This window comes from Nerophis lumbriciformis, linkage group LG15, assembly GCF_033978685.3.
Source record: "Nerophis lumbriciformis linkage group LG15, RoL_Nlum_v2.1, whole genome shotgun sequence".
NCBI lineage: Eukaryota > Metazoa > Chordata > Actinopteri > Syngnathiformes > Syngnathidae > Nerophis > Nerophis lumbriciformis.
Genome location: NC_084562.2, coordinates 2,997,889 through 3,025,748, shown reverse-complemented (window position 1 = coordinate 3,025,748; position 27,860 = coordinate 2,997,889). Strand labels below are relative to the sequence as shown.

Below are 27,860 nucleotides of genomic sequence, written 5' to 3'. Positions count from 1 at the left end.
GTCTTTGCCAGGAAGTCTTCAATAAAAGGTAAAAGTGATGTTAAATATTCCTTCATCCATCTTATTCAACAACTATATTTGTTGCACTGGTTTTCTGCATGTAAGATTAAAATAATTATGTTAATATTTTTTGGTGTCTGGAACAGATTAATTGGATTTTCAAAATAAGTCCATTTGGTTTTACAACTCCGTCTTTGTCTGACCATTTTCAACGGATTACTAACAAAAACCAAAGTATGACTGTATAATCGCTAATGCGAAGGTGGTATTTTATAGGTTTGTATCAAGTTGGAAATAATTGTACATTAAACCCTCTTTACATTGTTTTATTTTCTTTGAGAACATTTTGGGATAAAAAGAACACCAACCAGTATCATGAATAATACTGTAGCTGTTTTTAGCGAAACAATCCTGCTCAAAAGGTGCAATTATGAAAATAGGTATGTAGGCACACACACACACAAATGACATGTACTTTGGTGTAGCTCTAACACGAGTGTAATAGAAATATTGGCACTTATTCCCTAACAAAAGACAATGCTGGAGTGGCAGAGGTGCCAAAGTGACATACTGTATGCTGCGTGTCTTCTTTTTAATAAATATGCAGATGCTACAATTGCATCCAATGCTTAGGTTAGATGCAAACCTACTGGATGTACCTCTGTAACTATATGTGCAAAACAGGATTGTCAGATTTACATGGTAACAGAAATCCATAAAAAATATATCTTATTTCCTTTTATATATAGGGCTGGCACACTGTCAAAGGTCCAATAAAAACGTCTTGTCATTGATTGATAAAGTGCCATTTTAGTCATGTATTTAAGGTAAAGCTTGATGACTGTCTATGAAGATGGATTGTTAGCGGTCAGGCAACAGATAAGACCTCCATAGTGTTCCTACTACGGCAAGAAGAGTGTTTCTCGAAGTTCAAACAGCAGACAGAAGACCCATAACAGCCACACCGCAGAAAATGAGCAGGATCTGGAGAACAGAGTGTCTGCAAAACAAAACCTTGATGCTCACAGTCTGCACAGTCTCAAAATAGTCTGCTGATGGTCAATGTAGTTTCTAGCATACCTGAAACTAGACTCCTCGAGCAGGTCAGGAACCACATTCACCAAGGCAATGTAGAGAAATCCTCCAGAAGTGAAAGGAAGTATCCAAGCAGTGGCATTTTCTGTAGATGGTACATCAATACTGAAGCTTGTGTGATGTTTGACAGCATATACAGTAAGTACAGTGGTACCTCTGTTTTTGTTCTACCCTACTTCCTGTATGATTAGGTATTTTTAACGAAAATCTTTGTCGACATTTTGCCCTGGTTTTTGTGCACTGTCTCGTTTATCGTAAGGCCAAACATTGCTCGGAACAAACTAGTCCGTTTGCTCGCAAGTCATTCACATGTTGGCATCTGTGCTTTTTGTTCATTGAGTACGACTAAAAAATAAGTCGACATGGGGCCAAAGAAAGTTACAAGTTTCAGCACTTTGAAAAATAAGGTGAAAAAAGAACTTAATGGACTCATATTATGCAAAATATATACATATATATATATATATATATATATATATATATATATATATATATATATATATATATATATATATATAATCTATGTATATATTTATGAAAACATTTTACTTTGTTCAAAATGAGCCGTTAGAGATTTACCAACAATTGTAACGTAGGATAATTTGTTATGTCGGCGGATTAAATAGTAGACTTTGAATGCAGTTGCAATATAAGCTACAGTGGGATGCCTATCTACCAGTGACGTGCAGTCACTAGAGGCAGGTGAGGCGGCGCCTCACCTGCCATCATGGAAAGAAAAAAAATGTAAAAAGAATAAAAAATAATTAAATTGTTATATGTATCCAGTGATTATACTATAAAGTTATTTTCCATTTAACTTCACCAGTTTTAGATTATTTTTATTCAAAATCGCTGAATTTTCACATTTGCCGTTCAAATACTGAGAAGAGACGGTGCGGTGAACAGCAGCCAGTGGAGGCACGTCACTCAGTGCCTCAACATGGATTCCGGACTCGGCTAACTGCTGGCCTGCTATGCAGTGAGACTGTATTGCTATATGAACTATATTATACATTGCCATAGTTTAGTTAGCTGAGGTATATAATGTACAGTGTATTTTGTCAACAACTGTATGTGTGTAACGTATTTCTTGTGCTGAGCGATCATAAAACGGCTGCAAAAGACGCACTGGCTGAGGCTCCAGTAATCCCGCCTCCTGCACCCCCGCCGTAGAATTGTTATATCAACTAAAGCCCACACTTAAACTTTCCACGTGCAAGATTGAATCTATTTAAAAAAAATATTTCATAAGAAGCCAAAAAGTGCAAAAACAATAATGTTCGTGTTGGAGGAGTTGTGAATGACTGCAGGGCCACAACATTAGGTACACCTGCAGACTGCAGGTGTACCTAATTCACAACTCCTCCAACACGAACATTATTGTTTTTGCACTTTTTGGCTTCTTATTAAATAACTTTTGTAACCTATTTTCATGGGCTTTCCTCTTTGTGATGTTAAGTTCCTGTTATGCGCTGTTATACAGTATATGCCTTGAGCTCTTATTTTGAAGGCGCTAAGAGCGGAAGTGATGTCACTTTGCTGATGTTTTTGAAAGAAGGTAAATAAAGTGGTCCCCGTGTAAACTGGAGCCTCCGTGTTTGTTATTTTGTAGTTTCATACAGTATAGGCTACCCTCGGTTACACTTTTTTAAATAGATTCAATCTTGCACGTGGAAAGTTTAAGTGAGGACTTTAGTTGCGGCGCATGGACTTAATTTCTAAGTAAAGGTAAGACCATAATAAAGTTTTTTTATTAAATGTGCTTTTTTGTGTGCTACAGTTTGTATGTGTAAAGTTAAAGTTAAGTTAAAGTACCAATGATTGTCACACACACACTAGGTGTAATGAAAGTTGTCGTCTGCATTTGACCCATCCCCTTGTTCACCCCCTGGGAGGTGAGGGGAGCAGTGGGCAGCAGCGGCACCGCGCCTGGGAATCATTTTTGGTGATTTAACCCCCAATTCCAACCCTTGATGCTGAGTGCCAAGCAGGGAAGAATGCTGGTATGAGCTTTTAAACATAACCCGTTAACTGCTGCCAATCAAATGGTGAATAAGATACTCTTTAGGGTTTATATGTTTGTAAATCTGACTGTGATGAAGTCAGTGCCTCACCAGCCATCAACCTCACCGCACGTCACTGGTATCTAGGGAGTAGTCTTTGCCATTAGGCTGAATGTGCAAGTCTTTTTTTACATAAGGGCTGCAACAATTAATCGATTACATCGATTAAACTCGATTATAAAAATAGTTGGTGATTAATTTAGTCATCGATTCGTTGGATCTATGCTATGCGCATTTTTTTTTCTCCCAATTTTTTAAAAATTTTTTATAAACCTTTATTTATAAACTGCAACATGTACAAACAGCTGAGAAACAATCAAAATACGTATGGTGCCAGTATGCTGGTTTTTTTCAACAAAATACTGGAAAGGATAGAAATGTAGTTTGTCTCTTTTATCCGATTATTAATCGATTAATCAAAGTAATAATCGACAGATTAATCGATTATCAAATTAATCGTTAGTTGCAGCCCTATTTTACATCCTAAAAAATGTTTATACTGCAAGTATTTTATTCATTACGCACCAGCGGTTTGCTTAGTTACATGCATCTTAGTTGTAGTTTTTATTAGCTAATGTGTAGGTTGTCATGTAAAGTCGCAAATGCAAGCCAGTAGCATGCCTATGGCGCATTGAGCTAGTGGAGCCTTACTTTACGTTCAAGCGTTTTCTATCAGGCATACTTGCTTTGTTGGCATGGAAAATTGCAACATTATTTAGAGGCAATCCGACTGAGTCCTCTCTGAAGGCTGCTTGAGTGATTGTTTCACTGGCCGAGTCTGTAACCGGACGTGACGTCACTTGCAACAAAACGTATCAAAATATGAGACCGTTTGATCTTATGTGAATCGATACCAGATAGCACCGACAAAATTCAGTCGGTACCAATTGATAATAACCATTTCTGTACTCATCCCTAATACTTTGCTTTGTAGCACTGAAAGACATATGGCTTTCATTTCAAGCCTCGGTTCTGGAGTTTTTCTTCTTCGCTTTCCTCTCACTGTACACGTATATGTAAGGTTGGATGCTAAAATCCTTGCTGTTGCCATTTATAATAAAAAGTAGATTTTAATTTGAACTTATAACATTTTCAGTACTTGGCAAGAAGCCTACTTCAAAAACGACAAAAATGTTTGACATGGTGGAGAAACAGACTCAGTCAGCTGCAGGGGGCATGGCTTGGAAGAGTTGATTTGCATCTAAAAAGAAAGTTTCCAAAACGACTCGTTTTCAAGAGAGACTCATAAAGGGGCTTGAAGATTTATCTGTAAAGCAACATTTGTGCGAAATCCGACAAAGTACCACCATTACAGGTTATGCATACCACAAATAATGTCTAAAATGTAGATTAGCATAATAATATGCCCCCTATAAAACTAACTAAAAACTATGACTAAACTCTATATCAGTGGTTCTCAAAGTTTTTGCTTTTGGAACAGATTACAAACAAAAACCGAGGTACCGTTGTACAGTATTTATAAATATAAACCAAGAAAAGATGTTACCTGTGCCTTCTGGTGATTGAGCACACAATGCGAAACAGGCGCCCAGGACACCAACTAGTGCAGTGGATAGCTGCAGACGAGCAGCACTCCACCGGTCGAATCCAGCTCGCAGCAAAATGGCAAAGTCCCCCACCTGAGAACAATTAAACAGTCTTACACAACTAACACTCATGGTATATGTAAATTTAAAATCAAAAACTACAAAGTTTGGAAAACAAACAAACAAAAACACAACAGCGGTAACAGCTGTAACTGTTTGCTTTGTGAATGTGAGATGTATAGATACTGCATTGCCAATATTGACATTGATTACAATATGTTATAATTATGTATTATTAACAGTCGTGGTCAGATGTTTCATATGCTCATATGGGTAAAGGGATGGGGACCGAGACTCAGTTGCATGATGGCACCGGTGCCAGCGTAAGCAGCAGTACCCACACCGAAAAAAAGAAGAAGCTATTGGAGGGAAGACACACCATTTTTAAACCCATTACTGCCCTTAACACGTCAACAGCAGCCCTCATAAGAAAGTGCTAAGCTATCCAGTAGTTACAACAACAACAGCACAGCACTTCCTTTTATGTACCAATGATGGTTACGGCAAGCAAGGTTGCATTTACGAACCCCCGGAATTATGAGCATCATTATGAGCATCAATAGTACCAAAGTACTAAAGTATTATCCATGTTCTGTATTGCTGCAATAATTATGACAATTTGATGTGGATTTTATTTAGTTTTTTATCTACAAGAATAAAACATTTTTTTTCTCTTTTGATAAAAATGGAAAAGCACACCATCCAACCCCAAAAGGGACAAGTGGTAGAAAATGGATGGATTGATGGGCAGGTTTTCCATTTTTTAAGAACCAATTCAGGCACTAGCACAGTTTTTCAAATACCGATTTGGAACCAGTATCGGTTAAAATGTAAACAACATCCATATAGGGATAGGCGATATGGCCAAAAAAAATCTATATCACGATATATTTTGCAGCCTCTTGCGATCAATTTCTCAAAATTAACATAAATTGTTCACTTTCTATCTCTGACAGAAAATGATTGGTAAATATGGATACCTGCTCTGCGAAGACCCATGATATCCCATGTGGTGTGCCTCAAGGCTCAATCTTAGGTCCTATTATTTTTAATACTTACATGATTTCACTTGGCTCTGTCATCAAAGTTATGCTGACAACACACAGTTGTATATTTGCTTGCTTTCTGATGACGCAAGACCAATTAATACTCTTTTTAATTGCATTTTAGATAATAAAGCCTGGATGACATAACTTTTTACAGCCTAACCAGGACAAGACTGAAGTTTTAGTCATTAGCCCTAAGGCCCTTAGAGAGAAACATATCAAAACGACAATCATTGTATTTAACTCCATCACTACAAGTGAAAAAACTGAATATTCTTTTGCACTGAATTTGTATACAACACATTTAAAAACACAGAATTTTTTCAAATGCAAAAAAAAAAACCTTTTGAAATAAAGACACAAATCAACCTGCATAAGGCTGTCTCTTCCGTGGTCCAAAATAAATCTGGCATTCAAGTCTACTTTGTGCAGGTAAACTTCTGACCACAACTGTAAAAATACTGAGTTCACATATAATGATTCATTTAAAGACAGCTGAATTTTAAGACTTTCACAATTTTTTATTTATTACAAGTCTCACCTCATGTGGAATTTCATGAAGCAAGATGGCAAAAGTCGTCAGGAACCCAACCTGCAGATAAATTCAAATTCCCGTCACAAAACTCTGTATACAACAAAACATCTTACAATTGTAGTTTTAAAACATTTGTAAGCCACAGAAAAAATGGCACACTCATAAGCACGTGCTTTGCTGCAAGAGTTCACACTAAAACACCTGTGAAATGACGCGTGTATGTGTTTGGGACAGCTCGCTAACTTCCTCCCTGGCACATAGAATCATAGTTCATGCTGATAGTCTTATGTCACACCAGCTGGACTCCTCCATGGCTACACTTGGCAGAATGCTCATCTACTGGATGGATACCAAGCACTGTTATTGCTGAATTGCTCTTCTCTAAACAAACAAACGACTTATGAATCGAAAATAATCTGTATTGGGAGATTTTGCAAAGCACGATTGATTAGAATTAAGTGTTTCGTTAATTTAATTTTAGACTATTTAAGTGAGTATTGAAGTTTGGAACAGCTCACACTTTCCCATCAGTACCAAACATGGATATGTCTAAAGAAAATGTTGAGTATTTAGTTACAAAATTGTAATATTACCTTGCTAATAGTGGAACGTTTGTTATATCATTATTTTATGATTTTCAAACGAAACATAACGATTTGTGGACTGCTTTTCATCAAAAGTGATGGTAGCATCAGGTCCTGAAGGTAAAAAATTAAATAAATAAAATAAAAAGTGCCAAAGTTGTATACTGTATATACACCATACAATGTGTTACAAGACAATCACATTGTACTGATAAGTCAAATAAAATGTAACTTGTCTGTTATATGATGTAGAAAACAATGCTGAATTAAATTGCATTTAAATAAAAAACTGTGAAAATCAGTATGTTCCCTAAATGAAATATATCTAAGATGGCCTTGCACAGCAGACTGATAGCTACAAAGTAGGGGTTAACGATTATTAATATTATATTATATTATATTTTTGAACAATTTGATTCAAAATAATCCAGTGAGTTGAAATCAATTCAAAGTTTAAAAAAAATATATATATATCAGTGTGGCTGTGAAATAAAAATATTGAATACTGCAGGTGAAGTTTCCTATATTCCTGTAATTTCTTGTAAGAGAATTCGGTAAAAAATTATTAAAACAAGCAAGTAAACAACAATTAATGGTCAATGTATTCCCATCTTATTTGAATAAAGTGCAACCAACACTTTAGGTTGAATTAATAAGAGGAAATATTTTCTGCTCAACAAAGACATTTGCAACAAAAGTACAGTAACCAATATTTTAACAGTAGATCTACCTGCTACATCTGCTTTTGTTTTTCAACATTAATGCAATATTAATATAAAGAATAGAATAAATTAAGTGCAAACAAATATTTTCAGGTTAAATGAGCAGTAGTTTGACCTGCTACTACTCTTATTTTAATAAACACGGACCATCGTAAAGACATAACGGAAGTGACAACGGCAACAGACGAACCCAATGCAAGAGGGTGTAATGAACAAAGTTGAAAAACTAAGAGAAGTGTGACCACCTTTCAGTCATAAATGTTTTTATTTATTCCATAATGCTGACATACTATGTTCATTACAGTGTTTTTAAGCTTCCGTCTCAATCTGGTTCGCCGGTGAACTTGCTCCGCTGTCACTTCTGTTTTTTCTGTCGCATCCTTTGCAGCTTAAAGTTGAATTGTGGCTTCAAATTATTGTATTGTGTCGTTTTCTTGGTGTTGTGGCTTTTGCAATCGTGCTGTAGCTGAAAGTTGTTGTGTTGTAATTAATGATATTGTCTTGTGGCGTTTGCATTTGTTATGACCTTTCTCAGCCACCGTAGCTATTAGTATTTTCTTTTTGATGACACCACAGACGGGGCAGACAGACCTAACGTTTAACGTCCTTATCATTAAAAGTGCTAAAATTCATATAAAATCTGCTGTTTTAAAATCCAATGTTTTCTTTTTTCTAGTTATCAATAAAATCCATATATTGCCTTTTAAAATGATGTTGGATCGATACCTATCTTCCGGAAAGTCAACTTGCCAAGTATATCGATCTTGATATACTTAAAGCTTAGGAATATAAATCGATCTATTGATATATAGATCAAGCGTTACACCCTACTATAAAGCTATAAATCCAAGGAGTTTCTCTGGTGGGACACAATTTACAAATATCTCTCTGACTAGATCTGAACAATCTAAGTCTATAAGCATTCACTGATGAAGCCTACTTGGATAAGAGGTGGAACGCCTTCTTAGACAAACTGAACAATCCAGTTACAATCAATTGAATGCCCTGAGAATACAATGACAGGATGAATGACAACATCCATAGAAATGTTCTCTGACAGGATCTTTCAAAAAAGAGAGGTAGAATTTCCGACTATTGGATCTTATTGTTTGTGCAGGTGTTCTTAACGTTCTGTACGGCTATTAAAGTGAGACAAATCACACTAAAACATCAGTCAAATTGATTGCAGTTTCTAAATGTACATGAATATGTGACCAAAAAGAGTTTGAGTGAGTTTGAGTTTGAGTTTGAGTTTATTTCGAACATGCAAGTATACAACATGATACATCACAATCTCCAGTTTCTCTTTTCAACATGTTCGAAAAGGAGTAGGAAGAAGCAAAGCTTATTTAATCCTACCCCTTTTCTTTTACATGACAGTTGCTAAAACTTTTGTTCACTTCCTGTTCTCAATTTATTCACAATATACTCCATAAGTAATCACAATAAAATAAGTAAATAAATAATAATTGGTGAAGTAAGTTACATTTCATATGTTGAGATAAGTAAGATTATTTTGTGAGTGAAAGAATGAAAGAATGGATGAGTTAAATAAATTCAGAATGTTTATCATGGTTCTTCTTCTTTGTACTTTGTAAACACTTTAAGTTTGAAGAGTTTCTTGAAGTGGATCATATTAGTACATTGTTTGATTGCTTTGCTTAATCCATTCCATAATTTAATTCCACATACTGATATACTGAAGGTCTTAAGTGTTGTACGTGCATACAAATGTTTCAAATTACATTTCTCTCTAAGATTATATTTCTCCTCTTTTTTTGAGAAGAATTGTTGTATATTCTTGGGTAGCAGGTTATAGTTTGCTTTGTGTATAATTTTAGCTGTTTGCAAATTCACTATGTCGTAGAATTTCAGAATCTTTGATTCAATAAATAAAGGATTTGTGTGTTCTCTATATCCAACATTATGTATTATTCTAACTGATCTTTTTTGTAACACCGTTAATGAATGAAGTGTACTTTTGTAATTATTTCCCCATATTTCTGCACAATAACTCAGATATGGTAACACTAGTGAGCAGTAGAGAATATGAAGTGATTTTTTGTCTAGAACATGTTTTGCTTTATTCATTATTGACGTGTTTCTTGCTACTTTATGTTGTATATTTTTTACGTGAGATTTCCAGTTCAATTTATCATCAATCATTATACCTAGAAATTTGGTTTCATTTACTCTTTCAATTTCTATTCCGTCTATTTGTATTTGTGTTTGACTTTCTCTTCTACTGTTACCAAATAGCATTATTTTAGTTTTACTGAGATTCAACGATAGTCTGTTTTTGTCAAACCATCTTTTTAATTTGTTCATTTCTTCTGTTATTATTTGTAGTATCTTCTGTGTATTCTCTCCTGAACAAAACGCTGTTGTATCATCCGCAAATAATACTAACTTTAAATCTTTTGTAACTTTACAAATGTCATTTATATATAGATTGAATAATTTAGGTCCTAGTATTGATCCCTGAGGTACACCACAGGATATATTTAGCGTTGTAGAGGTGTGTTCGCCTACCTTCACGTATTGTTTCCTGTTCATTAGATAACTTCTTATCCAGTTTAAGACTAACCCTATGATGCCATATCGTTCTAGTTTTTTGATTAAAATATTGTGATTAATTGTGTCAAATGCTTTAGTTAGATCCATAAAAACTGCTGCCGCACATTTTTTATTATCTATAGCATTGGTAATTTCTTCTGTAATTTCAATTAAAGCCATCGAAGTTGAAACATTAGCTCTGTATCCATATTGATTTTCTTCGAGTATTCTATTTTTATTTATGAAACTCTCTAATCTGTTATTGAACAGTTTTTCAATGATTTTAGAAAATTGTGGAAGTAAGGAAACAGGTCTATAGTTTGTAAATTGATGTTTGTCGCCAGTCTTGTAAATTGGTGCAACTTTAGCTATTTTCATTTTGTTTGGAAATGTACCTGTTTGAAATGATAGGTTACTAATATACATTAATGGTCCTGAAATCTCTTCAATAACCTTTTTTATCGTTTCCATATCAATTTCATTACAATCAGTTGAAGTCTTGGATTTACATTACAATAACAATTATCACCTAATAATGAAAAGCAACTTTCATGATTGTATGTACTATAGGTTTTTGAATGACATACACACATCGTGCAGCTCACCTTTTTACTGACAAGGAAACTCCCTGCAACGGCCAGTCCATGGGTGAAGTTGTCAATGCAGTTGGCCAGTAAGTTTAGGTAGCCACTTGTCTGAAATATAGTCAAGTTCATTACAGAATCTGACATGACAAGAAAAAACAAGTCTTTACAGCTTTAGGACACCAAATGATTTAGTCCTGAGCAGATTGGCGACTGCACTTTAACAATTATAGATTGTTGGGGGTGGTTTTATACAAAACACAGATGTAATCAGTCATCAACCAATTATGGTTCCACATTTCCATTTGCAGTGTTAAGAGCAACAGCGGTACAAAATAACGACATTATTAATGCAAGTTTTGTTTTCCAGTAACAGGTAACCTAAATACCGGTAATTCACTTTTCAAACGTTAAAATGCCATTAGAGAGAGTGAAATGTGTCGCGTTATTGTAGCACACATAGTCTTGGCACTCTTTTTTTGACTTTATTCCAACCTTAACACGACCAACAGCAGTGGCCGGTTCCAACACTGTATAATATTTCTCCAACTTGGATGCTGTCCCTTTATTCTCTTGAAAGGTACAATACGTCCAAGACTAAAGTGTACACGTATGTTATGAGTAGGGATGTGACGACATTAACGTGTGTTATGGTTTTTGTGAGCAAAATTATCACGGTTATCATTATTATCACAGTAAATTAAATAAATGATAAATGGGTTGTACTTGTATAGCGCTTTTCTACCTTCAAGGTACTCAAAGCGCTTTGACACTACTTCCACATTTACCCATTCACACACACATTCACACACTGATGGAGGGAGCTGCCATGCAAGGCGCTAACCAGCACCCATCAGGAGCAAGGGTGAAGTGTCTTGCTCAGGACACAACGGACATGACGAGGTTGGTACTAGGTGGGGATTGAACCAGGAACCCTCGGGTTGCGCACGGCCACTCTCCCACTGCGCCACGCCAGTAGGGTTGAATGTGCTGAAAAAGTACTTATACACACACATTGAAATCTTTTAACCAATGTGTATTTTTCAAAGAAACTACAATAAATGAACACAAAATACTTTCTTGGCAAAATAAACATTAAATATTGTTCTGATTATTAAGAGCATATTTTTATTTGAGGGTTTAAATATGTTTATCTTCCTTTTTAATTTGTAAAAGTTTTAATTTTTTTAATTGATAAAGATTGTTCATAAGGGCAAATTGAGTGATCCCTTGGCTTCATATCCGATTTATCTGACATCACGGGAGATCACTTCCTGTTGTATTTTAGTTATTAAAAAAAAAAACACCTCCGCCTGTCGTATTCCTTTGAGTATAGATCGATCACTCTGTCTAAGACAGCACAGCCTGTATGTGCGATGTACACAATTGAATATCTTAGTTCCTAAGGCAGCAATGTGTTCATACACATTTATAGTATGTCATTTCTTAATGGTGAAAGACGTTAAAGTCTCTTGTGTTCATGTTAGCATCTAAGCTAGCTAACGATCTAGTGCTGGACAGTCCGTGAGTGTATCAAAATGTGGTTATCAATCATGGCTTTTCAATAGTTTTAATTTAAAACTAACAAATACTAACCATCAGGAGTTTTATCGCAGTTATCGTTATTACCATCTATCATTGCATCCCTAGTTGTGAGTAACTCTAAATACATGAAACATCTCAACGGCACACTCCAAATGTTTTAAAATGTATGTTTTTTTTTTTAAGTAACTAAATTAAGCGTTTTTCTTTGTAACCTAGTACTATTTTGACAAAAGAGTAATTTTGTTGCATTGTTCAATTAATTATTTATGGAAAGTAACTAGTAACTAGTGTCATATGTCTAAAGACCCAGTTTAACTTTAAGGTAAAATGGCCAAGCCAAATCCATTTATGGATAAATATAGTGTTTGTTTTTATTTCTCTTTGTGGAATCCTGTTAATCCTGCAGTATGGCACATTGAATATGAACAATGGTTAAATATCAGCTTTTGAAGTGGTTCTAAAGTCATGAACCCCTTTGAGAATTTACACTAACTTTTCAACCAATCTGTGTGGTGTAATATATTTATCGAGATGTTTTTGTTGCAGACATGCTGTATGACATAGACTAAGTATTGTTAAACTTTACAGTAAACAATCTAAAATGAACCAACATGTTAAGAAACTCTGATCTATTGCTCTGTTTAAGAATGCGTCCGTCAAATAGCAATACTTGCTGTTTCACTGGTGTTGGTTTGTTGCTTTAAGACTGGAATGTGCTGGAAATGCATTTTTCCTCATTTATTGATTAGCATTTTCTCTAGCTTACATGTAGCACACAATCGTTTTTTATTTAGAGTTGTGACAATGCTGGATTGACGCAAAAGTCCCAGGCAGTAATATACTGTGCTTTTTGAGATACAGCCCAAAATTTCATGAAGATAAATTGGTATATTGCAAACAATGTATATCTACAAACATGTCTGATGCAATTATGTAAAGACTGTTAATTACAACATTGGCTGTAGAGTCATTACATATGTTATATTGCCGACAGTGTAACAATAGAATCTCCAATTCTTATTGGAAAATTATTACAAAACGTCAACGCGTGTCCCAGAACAGATTGTGCTTTACCTTGATACATTTGTTGAGCTACACAAAAAACACATAGCATGCGTTGGCAAGTTTCATCACAGCAAATAGTTGCTGCCTAAAATATAAACATGGAAATGCCAGCGTACAATACATACAGTACCTTGACTTTGTCTGATGTTCCCTGCAGACTCTGTTGCTTTGAGGATTTCTGTGAGTCAGTGTGTGGCCCATTTCCACGTAACACAACAGTATTTCCGCTATAAACTGAATTTGAATGTGTCTGTGGAGAAAAACAAAGATTGAAATGCACAGCTGCAATCATAGACCAATAACTACAAAACCCAAAACCAGTGAAGTTGGCACATTGTGTAAATCGTAAATAAAAACAGAATACAATTATTTGCAAATCCTTTTCAACTTATATTCTATTGAATACACTGCAAAGACAAGATATTTAATGTTCGAACTGAAAAACTTTTTTTTTTTTTACACTAACATACAAATAATCATTAACTTAGAATTTAATGGCAGCAACACATTGCAAAAAAGTTGGCACAGGGGCATTTTTACCACTGTGTTACTATACATCACTTTTCCTTTTAACAACACTTGGTAAACGTTTGGGAACTGAGGAGCCCAATTTTTTGAAGCTTTTCAGGTGGAATTATTTCCCATTCTTGCTTGATGTACAGCTGAAGTTGTTCAACAGTACGGGGTCTCCGTTGTTGTATTTTACACTTCATAATGCAGCACAAAATTTCAATGGGAGAGAGGTCTGGACTACAATCAGGCCAGTCTAGTACCCACACTCTTTTACTACGAAGCAATGCTGTTATAACACAAGCAGAATGTGACTTGGCATTGTCTGGCTGAAATAAGCAGGGGCGTTCATGAAAAAGACGTTGCTTGCATGGCAACATATGTTGCTCCAAAACCTGTATGTACCTTTCAGCATTAATGGTGCCTTCACAGATGTGTAAGTTACCCATGCTTTGGGCACTAATATATTCTGGCTTTTGAAGTTTGCGCCTATAACATTCCGGATGGTTCTTTTCCTCTTTGGTCCAAAAGACACGACGCCACAGTTTCCAAAAACAATTTGAAATGTGGACTTGTCAGATGACAGAACACTTTTCCACTTTGCATCAGTCCATCTTAGATGAGCTCGGGCCCAGCAAAGCCGGCGGCGTTTCTGGGTGTTGCTGATAAATGGCTTTTGCTTTGCATAGAAGAGTTTTAACTTGCACTTACAGATGTAGCGACAAACTGTAGTTACTGACAGTGGTTTTCTGAAGTGTTCATAAGCCCATGTGGTGATATCCTTTACACACTGATGTCGGTTTTTGATGCAGTACCGCCTGAGGTATCGAAGGTCACTGGCATTCAATGTTGTTTTTTGGCTTTGCTGCTTACGTGAAGTGATTTCTCCAGATTCTCTGAACCTTTTGATGATATTACGGACCGTAGATGGTGAAATCCCTAAATTCCTTGCAATAGCTCGTTGAGAAATGTTGTTCTTAAACTGTTCGACAATTTGCTTACGCCTTTGTTCACAAAGTGTTGACCCTTGCCTCATCCTTGTTTGTGAATGACTGAGCATTTCATGGAAGCTGCCTTAATAACAATAATAATAATAATAATAACAATAATCCATCCATCCATCCATCTTTTACCGCTTGTCCCTTTTGGGGTAATAATAATAATAATGGATTTGATTTATATAGCGCTTTTGTAGACACTCAAAGCGCTTCACAGAGAAGTGAGAACCCATCATTCATTCACTCCACATTCACACCTGGTGGTTATACCCAATCATGGCACCCACCAGGTGACCCAATTAGCCTGTTCATCTGTGGGACGTTCCAAATAAGTGTTTGATGAGCATTCCTCAACCTTCTCAGTCTCGTGCCACTTGTGCGAGCTTTTTTGAATCATGTTGCAGGCATCAAATTCCAAATGAGCTAATATTCGCAAAAAATAACAAAGTTTACCCGTTCGAGCGTTAAGTATCTTGTCTTTGCAGTGTATTGAATTGAATATAGGTAGAAAAGGATTTGCAAATCATTGTATTCTCTTTTTATTTACGATTTACACAACATGCCAACTTCACTAGTTTTGGGTTTTGTTCATGAAAATGCCTATTCAAATCAAACCAAAAGACTTATGTCCCATTATTGTCTTGTTATCATCACGGCTGTGTATATTCCACCGGACGCCAAAGTAAACACAGCGCTCTCTCTTCTGCTGAACACCGTCAACGAACAGCAGCGGGCCCACCCCGACGGTGTTCATATCATAGCAGGGGATTTTAATAAGGCCAATCTGAAGACTGTACTCCCTAAGTTCTACCAGCACGTGAAGTGTTCTACAAGGGGCAAGAACACCCTGGACCACATGTATACCAACATAAAGCACGCGTACAGAGCTACACCCCTCCCCCAGCTTGGACAGTCAGACCATCTTTCCCTCCTGCTCTCTCCTACCTACACCCCCATCAGACGCCAGGCCAGGCCTATCACAAAGACTGTTATGACCTGGCCTGACGATGCACTCCCCAAACTTCAGGACTGCTTCCAACACACAGACTGGGACCTCTTCCAACAACAGGAGCTGGAGACAGCCACAGGAACGGTGCTGGACTACATAAAGTTCTGCATCGGGAATGTGACTGTGGAAAAAACCATCCGGGTTTACCCCAACAAGAAACCCTGGATGACCAGCCAGGTCCGCACACTCCTCAGGGCCCGCGACGCAGCCTTCAGGTCAGGGAACAGGGCACTGTACAGTGTTGCTAGAGCCGACCTGAAGAGAGGGATTAAAAAAGCAAAGGCGGACCACAGGAGGTGCATAGAGTCCCATCTGTCCAGCAAAAACTCACGGGAGGTGTGGCGGGGCATTCATGACATCACGAACTTCAGAGGCTGCAATATGACAACTGCGGATCAGAGTGTGACACTGGCAGAGGAGCTTAACTGTTTCTTTGCCCGTTTCGAAACCCCCCAGCGACACTCATCTGCTCCAGCCCTGCCCCCGCCCCCACCGGGCTCCGGCGCCACTCCACTCACTGTACAGGAGCACAGTGTCAGACGAGTGCTCCTGGCTGTGAACCCCAGGAAGGCTACCGGACCAGACGGAGTACCTGGAAAGGTGCTCAGGACGTGCGCCCACCAGCTCGCTCCCCCCCTCACCAGGATCTTCAACCTCTCCCTGGCTCAGGCAGTCATCCCATCCTGCCTGAAGTCATCTACAATAATCCCGGTGCCGAAGAAGTCTCACATCACCAGCCTGAATGATTACCGACCAGTGGCCCTCACTCCGGTAATCATGAAGTGCTTCGAGCGACTTGTTCTCCAGCACATCAAGGACCATATCCCTCCAGACTTCGACCCCCACCAGTTCGCATACCGGGCGAACAGGTCCACAGAGGACGCCATCGCTGTTGCTCTCCACTCTGCTCTGAACCACCTGGAGCAGCAGCAGAGCTACGTCCGGATGCTCTCTGTGGACTATAGCTCTGCCTTCAATACAATAATCCCGGACAAACTCTGCAATAAACTGGACACTCTTGGCCTCCCCCCTCTCACAAACGCCTGGATAAGGGACTTCCTAACGGACCGACCCCAGAATGTGAGACTTGGTCCGCACCTCTCATCCTCCCGCACGCTGAGCATCGGCTCCCCACAGGGCTGTGTGCTGAGCCCCCTCCTCTACTGCCTTTACACCCATGACTGCAGTCCGGCCCACAGTGACAACCTTACCGTCAAGTTTGCCGACGATACCACAGTGGTCGGGCTCATCTCCAGGGGTGACGAGGCTGCCTACAGAGAGGAGGTCCTGAAGCTGACGGCCTGGTCTTCGGAGAACAACCTCGCTCTCAACACCAGCAAGACCAGAGAGATCATCGTCGACTTCAGGAGGAGCAGCACCGACCCTGCCCCCCTCTACATCAACGGCGAGCGTGTAGAGAGGGTCCACACCTTCAGGTACCTTGGAGTCCACATCTTTAATGACTTCTCCTGGACAGTCAACACCACATCAATCATCAAGAAGGCTCAGCAGCGGCTACACTTCCTTAGAGTCCTCGGGAAGTACAACCTGAAGCCTGACCTGCTGCTGACCTTCTACCGCTCGTCCATCGAGAGCCTGCTGACCTACTGTATTACGGTATGGTACGGCAGCTGCACTGCAGCAGACAGGGAGAGGCTGCAAAGAGTGGTCAAGACGGCTCAGAAGATCATCGGCCGCCCTCTCCCCTCTCTGACGGACATCTACACCTCCCGCTGCCTCAACAGAGCCAGTGCCATCATCAAGGACAGCACCCACCCTGGCTCTGACCTGTTCCACCTGCTGCCCTCTGGGAAGCGCTACAGGTGCATTAAAACCAAAACAAACAGGCTAAAGAACAGCTTCTTCCCCAGGGCCATAACCATCCTGAACGGACTGCCCCATTGTCCCTCATAACTGCCTTCTCTTCGGTGCAATAACCCATTCCACCAACCACCCTGTTTTTTTTTTTGTTTTTTTTTTCATGTATATATTCATTTCACACCATATTCATTGCACTTCTACATTTTTAATATTTTTATATATTTGCACATTGTTTTTCTAGCATGCACACATCGCACTGTATGGAATGGCCTCAATCTCGTTACCTTGCGTAATGACAATAAAGCTGATTCTGATTCTGATTCTGATAAGGACCTGAAACTGTTTCACAAATATATCTTTCATACAACATGAGGATGCCCAGACTGGTACCAGGACTGAGTAAAACCCCAGGGACAGAACAGATTTGGAATTTTAACTAATTATTGCATTTCACTGTAGCTGAGATAGGAAGAAACACATGTACAAAACAAAATATATATATATTTTTAAATTTAATGAATGTGAGTGTGAATGTTGTCTGTCTATCTGAGATGGCGACTTGTCCAGGGTGTACCCCGCCTTCCGCCCGTGTGCAGTTGAGATAGGCTCCAGCACCCCCACGACCTCGTGAGGGACAAGCGGTAGAAAATGGATGGAAGGATGGATGTTTAAATTATATTTCATGGTAGAAAGTGGGATGAGGCGACATGCTATTTCCCAGTGCTCAAGGTAGTTGAAATGTTCATTAAATATGCAATTAGATCAAAATGCAGGTCACTTTGCTTGGTAACAAATATATATTTTATAGATTTGAGCATCCATTTATTAATTTCATTTCTTTGGGCGCAAATGCCCATATAGTTTTTTGTGACTGACAATGTTGACAATGACAAGGTGTACTGTGAAAGAAATATGCTATCCGTCAGTTACATTTAAGCAGGGAATACTTTTTACAACATAATTTATTGTATTTATCGTGTTTATGTTGTGGCTGGTGAATGTAATCATATGCAAAATCCTTCCATAACTTACAGCAGAGTTAGAATTCAGGTCTGAATGAGATGGTGCGTCCTTCTGGCCATCTTGGTCTGGGAACATCTTCTCCAGGAGAAGGAAGGCCAGCAAGCCAATAATTACCCAGAGGCCCTGCGTCATGTAATGCTTTTCTTTATGGGCTGTATGGGTTAAAGAGACATTTTATTTAGACTTTTATAGTAGCTACAGGTTTACAATATAATAGGCATTATGTGACTTGTACTGAAACAGAACAGTAACTTCTTAATGGTTCTATGTTAAAATGCCATGGAATTGTATCACTTTGTGTGCTCAAAAATACAAGATTGCAAATCACTGACTATCATTGACTACTGTAAAATACAACTTTCTGCTGGTTTGTTGTGACTTTAATTTTATATTAGTGATTTTGTTACTTATACAATTTTTTAAATTATTGAATTACTTTTCTGTTCCGTACAAACAAAAAGGTATCGTTTTTGGACACAATGTGTATGTTTTCCTTTTTTTAAGTACCAACTTGGGCACCATTTAAGCACTATTTCAAAAGTACTGATTTGGAACCGTTATTACATACCGGTAATATGTAAACAATACCCAAACCTAATGAGGTTTCCCTCCAATTGTGCAAAGTTCTAACGTGTGTTATGCGTTCGTTGCATAAACGAGCATGACCGATTTTTATGGATTTAACAAAAGCATTTGACACAATTAATCACAGCATCTTAATAAACAAATTAGAAAGGAATGAAATCAGAGGGTTGGTTTTGAATTGGGTTAGAAGCTACTTAACCAACAGGAAGCAATGTGTGAAGATAGGCGAACACACTTCTACAGAGCTGAAAATATTTTGTTGGGATCAATACTTGGACCAAAATTGTTCAATCTTTATATAAACAACATCTGTAATGTTACAAAGGACTTAAGGTTAGTATTATTTGCAGATGATACAACTGTGTTTTGTTCAGGAGAGAACAGACAAAAGCTAATACAAATAACAGAACTGAACTGAAAGAATGGTTGAGAAGTCTACCGCCAAAGAAGAAAAAAAACGTTGGTCCCATGCTGAGGCTACAGAGGTAAGTTGCAGTTACTTTACTGTTGCCCCCCTCACTCTTCTTTGTTTTATTGATTTCAAAATTGTTTTTCAGACACCATTCAAAGTCTCCTTACTCATCTTTGCACTGCCATGTGCGTTGATCACTGACCGTATAGCAACCTGCACAACATTTAGTTAACAATCAGCGGTTAAGGTAATGGAGCATGTGCGGTTTAAAATACATTGCGTTATTTATCTGCATGCACACAAGATTAATGTGAAAATTGTTGTGATTAATTGCAGGTGTCAAAACATTTGGCAGACTTATTAACAATTAGGTCTGCAACTAACGACTATTTTGATAGTCGACTATCGACTAAGAGAGCTGCCTTATCGACCAACTACCTCGGCTAAAAAGATAGTTCAAGTTATTTTTTACACAACTCCGTCTCTTGGTTGTCTATCTATCTAGCTAACAAGCTAACTAGTTTACGGAGGAGAGTCGGAGACTGCATCATCCAGATGGCTGACATGCCTCTGCTTTAAATGTTCCCGCCTTACAAACTTGATGCCATGAAAAACAAAGTCTGCTTAGCAAACAATTTTGTTACATCATATCTTTGATGTGTTTAGTCTTCACTGTCGGTGTTCTTCCTGTGGTCATAGCAATTCTTATTTTCCTATTGCTCGGCAGTCACCAGTCAACGCGCATATTTTCTTTTCCGTATGGATCGATTTTTGTCGACAATGTCGCAGTATCATTTACCCCTATCAACAACCCTACAACATGTCGACATAAACAGACCAACTGTTCAAAAGAATGAACCTCGAATTGTATGTCAATGTCTGCATAGGCACGCGTCTTTTAGTAATAAGAACATGGTGGTCCGGGGCTTGATAAATTTGGTCGACATAAATCGTTACACTGTATCGACATAATGAAGGTCGTGTGTAGAGGTGGCAATCTTTGGGCACCTCACGATTTGATTACGATTATGATTCAGGAGCTACGTTTCGATGAAAAATCGATTATTGATACATCTTTAAGTTATGTATATTTATGCACTTTTAGATTTAATTTTGTTTCACTAAATACGTGTTTATCACTTGCAACTTTTAAAAACAGTGCATTTGTAATAAGAAACAGGTAAATTAATTCCCATTACATATATTAACTTAATAGAAATGTGTGCAAAACTGGAACATAAGTGCCCTATAATAAAGGAGCTGGTCGGCTCTCTCGGTGAGGTGGCCCGCTGCACTCAGCCAAATTTTAGAACTGTCTACATTAGTTTATTTAACATCAATTATCAATTATTGGCATTTACTAATCGATTTTATAATCCTCCATGTACGAATTGCGAGGCATCTAAAAATCGATGATTTCCCCCACCTCTAGTCGTGTTTCTCAAAGACATAATGACATTTATAGAAAGAAAACTACCTGAGGAATCAGAGAGTGCCCATGCTTCAGGGAGGAGGTGAAGGAATACATCACCAAGAAGACCACCAATTGCAAAGCTCAAAAGCTGCTTCAGCTTCTGGCATCCAGCTAGGAAATAATAAATATCAACAATATGAGTTATTTCATTTTCTTCTCTCTACAAAAAACATTCGGTGACAATAACATGATCCAATCAAATGCAACTCAAATAAGTTATGTCTTAACTCAATCTAGTGTTAAATGATCAAGCAATTATTATTCTTTTGCACCTACTCTGGAAATTACTAACCTACAGTCAAGATTGCATTTGAAAATCAAAAGGCCAAAAATACATTCATGGTACTTTGGGTGGGGACACTGAAGAGGCCACAAGCATCCAGCTGATTTAATTGCAGTCTGATTGTAAAAGCAAAACTGCACTTGTAGGAGACACATTATTTGCCAGCCATATCCCTTTGGACATTTTTATAACTGCAGTTTACTCTAGCCAAGTCTTAGCATTATCGCTAGTTGTCTATTTTTGAAATTTTTCGTCTTCCAGCTGCTGTATTGCTATCATGGACAGGGTTATGGTAAACCTAATATCAGCAGTTGTTTTACAGATATGTTTTTGTATCTAACCAGAACACATCAGAATATGTTGCACGCTCACTGACAAAAAAACTGATTTAGGTTGATCGGTACAGTAAGGTTATAGAAGTAGGCCAGGTAGCCAAGCAGCCCCCTTGTTTGCTGATAATGTTTTGAACAGGGTACTGTAGCACTGGGGGTTTACCAATGGGTCACGGCAGTGGTTCCCATAAACTTGCAATTATTTGTGGCGTCAGGAACTGGCCAGGAAGTTTGGTGGGAGCTTGTCAAAGCCATAAGGCATGCATTTATTTTCTTAAAAAAGCTTTAAAAAATACATATATTTAAAGACAAATCTGTGTTATTAGTTGTTAATATCAACATATTATTTTATTGTCACGTTACATTATTTTGCTGTATTTTGAAATTGTTGCTGCTGATTTTATTACAACAATTTAACACAGGCTACACTTTGTACACCCCAGCCCCCTAGAAAAGTTGGAATTTAGTTTGGCATATAGGTAAACAATCCTTTAAATTTGAGATGAAAAACTTGGATGTTTATTATTAGTCTCCACAATAAAGTTACTGTAAAACTAAGCACCCAAAGGAAAATATATAATGTACTCATGAAGTGCATATGCATACCATAAAGGATGGAGGTTGGCAAAATTAGCATTGCGATCGTTTAAAACTTGCACATGTATAAACGCTGGCACAGATCAAAATCAAAACCTTCAGATACAAGTGACCAGGTCCTACCTTCTGTTTTGAGGGCTGCCCCAGCTTCAATGGGAATGATGAGCAGAGGAAAAATCCCAGTGAGGCCTACAACAACTGATCCCGCAAGGGACAAGAGCCAAATATGGGTGCGCTCACTAGCTAGGAAGTCTGCTAGCACCTGGAGGCCTTGGAGATCATCTGTGAGGTTAGGGCCGGGTCTTGCAGCTGTGGCTGTAGCATGAGCCATAGCAGTTTGTGTAATCTTCTGGCTTAATGACCCCTTGGAGGTCAGCATCAAAAGGATGACTATGATACACAGAGCAGCAACAGCCCAGGTGGGCCTGTGACAGCCTTCAGCTTTCATCCGTCCCACGGACCAAAGACCACTTGTAACCGGTAATCCTGTATTAAAAGATACACACAATGAGCTTTTATTTTGACAATATATCTACACTGTGCTAAATCTGCTGGATTTATTGTCTTGCTGGAAGCCAGGATCCTCTGTATTGGACATACATAAATGGGCTATTGTTTTCTGAAATGTGTCACTAGCACAGAAGCAATGAAAAAAAACCTCCATTGCACTTCTGTCAGGATGATACGATAATGGCTGATTGATAACTCGAAAGACAAAACTTTGTTTTTACAACAAAGGGTCAGAAAAAAGTAAATGTATAGGACAGCGCTGAGAAGAAACAAATGATATTCATTGAATTAAAGAAAGAAATCATCAAGAACCATGACATAAAGGTGTTTTTGGAGCCAACTAGCTTAAACAGCATGGATATAGCGCTTTACAATATGTATTTTACACATTATATCCCGCCCTGTTACGGTTTTTCGTATGTAATGGCAACTGCGTACATACATAACACATTAGCTTGGGGTGTTGTTAGCTAATAATAGTCATTTAGATAGCTAGCATTAGCTGTCAATAAATGTATACTCTATTATAACATCAACATGACTGCAAATTGTTCATTGCTTCGCTTGCACTGCTTTTGTATGTGTAGACGAGACCGGGTGTGTGACCGTCGTAAACACCAATCATTTTATTCGGGCCGGTAAAAAATTTTATTTCATCAACTTTGTAATTGTGAAAAAATTGTCAAATAAATGTGCTCTGTTAAACTACCGGTGGCAACATAAGCTAGCGGTGGTGTTCTTTGTGTATATTGTTTTTTTTTGCAAGTTTACTGCGAGGAAGTTACGTGGCCTGTCGAACATGTAAATTGGTATGTTATTCTTATTTAGGTATGAAAATGAATTTATGTTATGCAGTCATCACTATTTAAATATTATTGGATCAAAATATTTTTCTAAAGTAGCACATTTGTTATATTTTGTTACTTATTTTATTCATACAGTCCTGCACTGAAGTTCCTACCTGTTGTTTCTGTACATACGAATACATAACGGACGAGGGTTGAAAAGAAAAGATGAGTGCGGCGAAGGATTAAGAGCCGTTTGAAAAAAATCCAAAAAACTACCATACTCTCAAGGTGACTTTTCCGAGCACTCATTTTAGTTCTCTTCTCACTCCATGCAGAGAATCAACAGAGAGACAGCGCAATCAAACTTGATAGTTTATACTGTTACATGATTGGCTGTCTAGCGTGTCCCTCCCATTGCTCACTGATCACTTTCTGTTTTGCTAGAGAACCAGACCGTGAGTGCCCTTGTTCATGTAACCAACCATGCTTCATTCTTTCCAGTTTCCTCCAACAAAATACCTATATACATACAGTACAGGCCAAAAGTTTGAACACACCTTCTCATTCAATGCCATTTCCTTATTTTCATGACTATTTACATTGTAGATTGTCACTGAAGGCATCAAAACTATGAATGAACACACGTGGAGTTATGTACTTAACACAAAAGGGTGAAATAACTGAAAAGTTAAAGTCAGACACACGCTAGGTGTGGTTAAATTACTCTCTGCATTTGACCCATCCCCTTGTTCCACCCCCTGGGAGGTGAGGGGAGCAGTGAGCAGCAGCGGTGGCCGCGCTCGGGAATCATTTTCATGATTTAACCCCCAATACCAACCCTTGATGCTGAGTGCCAAGCAGGGAGGTAATGGGTCACATTTTTACAGTCTTTGGTATGACTCGGCCGGGGTTTGAATTCACGACCTAACGATCTCAAATATGTTCTAAAGTCTAGTTTTTTCAAAATAGTCACCCTTTGCTCTGATTACTGCTTTGCACACTCTTGGCATTCTCTCGATGAGCTTCAAGAGGTCGTCACTCGAACCTCCTCAGTGGCCTAGTGGTTAGAGTGTCCGCCCTGAGATCGGTAGGTCGTGAGCAACGTTCCCTCTAAGGTGCGCGCCTGCGCAATTGTGCACTGCTCAAGCATCCTCTGCGCACAGCAAATATCAAACCCATCTGAATTCTAAACAAAAATAAACACATTTATTCAGTGTAATTTTGCAATGCAACTCTGAGTGACAGTGACAACAAGCGACCCTAACATTGTTCGTCAACACCGTTCAATTATTGTAACGTCTATCGAGATGCTTCGAGGACAGGAATTATATTGATCACTTTATTGAGCAAAACTGTTTATATTCGGCCATAACCACACCAAAAACATGAGTAGAAAACTTCTATCTCGAAAAACTAGTCATTTTCTGCCGTACAAACCAGGCCAAAACCAACTTGTCATCTGTCACCAACACGCATACCACCAAGCCACTGGTGCGTTTATGGCCACACAAAAAGTCGGACAACTCAAACACCACACAAAGTTACACTATGACTCCTCAGTCATACGTGTGCTTATTTTACTGTCATTTATTATTAATGTTAATTTATTGATATTAATCATGGAATGCTGTTACTAGAGAAAGTTACAGGATTACACACTTCATCCTATGCTTACATTTCATTGTGCAACATGAGGATGTTTAAGGGGAACTAAATGTGATCTCTGAAAGGGGTACAAATGATTTCCAAAGCAGGACCCCCACCCAGACATATTGTACAATACTAATCCATAGCTTATGAAAAACAAGATTTCTTTTATTTTCATCGCAAGTGGGCCAAATCACTAATATTACAAAATAATCTCATGAAAATGACTCCTGTCATTTGAGTGTTATTATAAAAGATTGGTTTGAGACAGGTGTGATGTTGCTCACATGTGCTCCACTGAATGCTCAGGGAGTTTTTGTGTTTGCTCAGACACATGAACAATTAGAGGGAACATTGGTCGTGAGTTCAAACCCTGACCGAGTCATACCAAAGATTATAAAAAATGAGACCCATTACCTCCCTGCTTAGCACTCAGCATCAAGGGTTGGAATTGGGGGTTAAATCACTAAAAATGATTTTCGAGCGAGGCCACCGCTGCTGCTCACTACTCCCCTTCCCTCCCAGGGGGTGAACAAGGGGATGGGTCAAATGCAGAGGACACATTTCACCACACCTAGAATGTGTGTGACAATTATTGGTACTTTAACTTTAAATGGTTTTCACTTCACAGGTGTGCCTTATCAGGGTTGATTAGTGGAAGCACCCATGATTGTCACACACACACTAGGTGTGAATATATATATATATATATATATATATATATATATTGGCAACACTAAATTGGCCCTAGTGTGTGGATGTGAGTGTGAATGTTGTCTGTCTATCTGTGTTGGCCCTGCGATGAGGTGGCGACTTGTCCAGGGTGTACCCCGCCTTCCGCCCGATTGTAGCTGAGATAGGCTCCAGCGCCCCCCGCGACCCCAAAGGGAATAAGCGGTAGAAAATGGATGGATGGATATATATATATATATGGAGCATATTATTGAACACATTTTGTATTTATATTGAGAGAGAAAACATTATTGAGCACATTTTTTATTGATATTAATAGTGTCTATCCCAAAAATTATTGATATTGTTAAGTCAACTCTCCAATAACAAAACATATTTAGGTAGTCTCAATTACTCTCCTCATTTTCGTGATTTGCAAGTGGTCTTGGAACATAACCCCCCAAATAGCAGGGGTGTGCACTACCGCATTTTTCCATCGAAACTATTTTAGGGTGCTTGTGTGATGTTTTTTTTTTTAAATGTAGTTCTGTTGTGTTTTCGCCACTGCCAGCCACCTTAAAACAATGGTACAAGTAAGATGGAATGGAAAGTGTTCTAAATGTAAACAACACAAGTTTTCAGAATAAGTGTTTGCTTTCAAGTAGCATTTTTCCGTGAATGAAAGTGGCCATGCCTCTGAGAGGTTCACAGAAAGGTGACAGTAGGATAATGCAGCTTCTCACACTCTTATAGACAAAATACAAGCAGAGACGCATTGCAGATTAGTAAAATATGTCCATGAATTAAAGTTAGAAGGGTAGTTTGATTGAGCCTCACTCATATTAAAAATTAAAAAAAATAAAAAAGTTTCCGCTGGAGTTAAGGGAAATTATCCGAAATAATTTATATTTTTGACCCTATCATTCTAAACTAGCTCTGACGCATTTGCACTTAAAGTGTTAGCATGCTAGCATTAGCGCGATGGAAACACTTGCATGCTAATGCTATTAGCATGGAGGCTCAATCAGTGCACGTCAAGAGACAAGTGACACATTGAACTAAGTTGCTGCAGCGACACATACCCGCCTTATCCCTGGGCAAATACCTTGTGGCTTAAGCAGGGTTCGCACCGGAGTGTCCCTGCCATCCAAGCCGACGAGAGGGAGGCTGACTAGCGCCGCAAACTGTCAACACTCCCGGCGGGCAGCTGACGGCAGGAATGGGCCAGCTGCAGCTGCCTGGCTCTCCCTCCTCTTCCTCCTCCTTGCAGCCACGTATGAGGATCTGGGAAGGGGAAAAACTGCTCAACCAGACAGGAAGTTTGGGACGTGGATGATCACACTGCTACTAAAAAAAAAAGACATGGCGGATTAGTCAAACCTACCGTTGCCAACTCCATGGGGGAAAAAAAATAAGGGACACCTTGCAGGGCAAGTCGACGTAATTTATTTTAGCCATTTTTATTTGTGTGTTTAATTCAAGGACATTTATTATCATACCAGCACATGAGATGGCACAAGGCCCTAGACCAGGGGTGTCAAACTCAATAACAGAGTGGGCCAAACTTTAAAACTGAACAAAGCCGCAGGCTAAGGTTGAACAAATTAACCTTTTAATAAGGACCCAAAGAAGTTTTGCATTGAACAAGCAAGGCTTATATAAGTTAAAGTACCAATGATTGTCACGCACACACTAGGTGTGGCGAAATTATTCTCTGCATTTGACCCATCACCCTTGATCACCCCCTGGGAGGTGAGGGGAGCAGTGAGCAGCAGCGGTGGCCGCGCCCGGGAATCA

General features: G+C 38.5%; 1 protein-coding gene across 2 annotated transcripts; it reads right to left on the bottom strand.

Annotated features, from left to right (window-relative positions):
• Positions 1-316: 316 nt before the first annotated feature.
• Positions 317-27,395, bottom strand: LOC133616014 (zinc transporter ZIP13-like). Of its 2 annotated transcripts, none has more exons than XM_061974995.2 (10): positions 27,146-27,395; positions 22,570-22,932; positions 21,238-21,345; positions 18,773-18,915; positions 13,533-13,652; positions 10,814-10,903; positions 6,353-6,403; positions 4,666-4,798; positions 1,081-1,180; positions 317-1,000 (listed from the first exon to the last, which is right to left on the bottom strand). In XM_061974995.2, the coding sequence occupies exons 2-10, from the start codon at positions 22,892-22,894 to the stop codon at positions 931-933; spliced, it is 1,140 nt and encodes a 379-aa protein (XP_061830979.1). In that variant the 5' UTR covers positions 22,895-22,932; positions 27,146-27,395; the 3' UTR covers positions 317-930. The 2 variants fall into 2 exon arrangements, with proteins under 2 accessions (XP_061830979.1, XP_061830978.1); XM_061974994.2 differs by having other exon boundaries at positions 27,169-27,393.
• Positions 27,396-27,860: the final 465 nt, after the last annotated feature.

Bases quoted from the DNA above. Each gene is read 5' to 3' on its own strand.
- LOC133616014 (XM_061974995.2), bottom strand. From the start codon at position 22,894: ATGAAAGCTGAAGGCTGTCACAGGCCCACCTGGGCTGTTGCTGCTCTG. The intron at 18,916-21,237 runs GTAGTTTTCTTT...TAACCCATACAG, and splicing joins GGCACTCTCTGATTCCTCAG to CCCATAAAGAAAAGCATTAC. The intron at 6,404-10,813 runs GTGAGCTGCACG...ATTTATCTGCAG, and splicing joins GTTTCCTTGTCAGTAAAAAG to GTTGGGTTCCTGACGACTTT.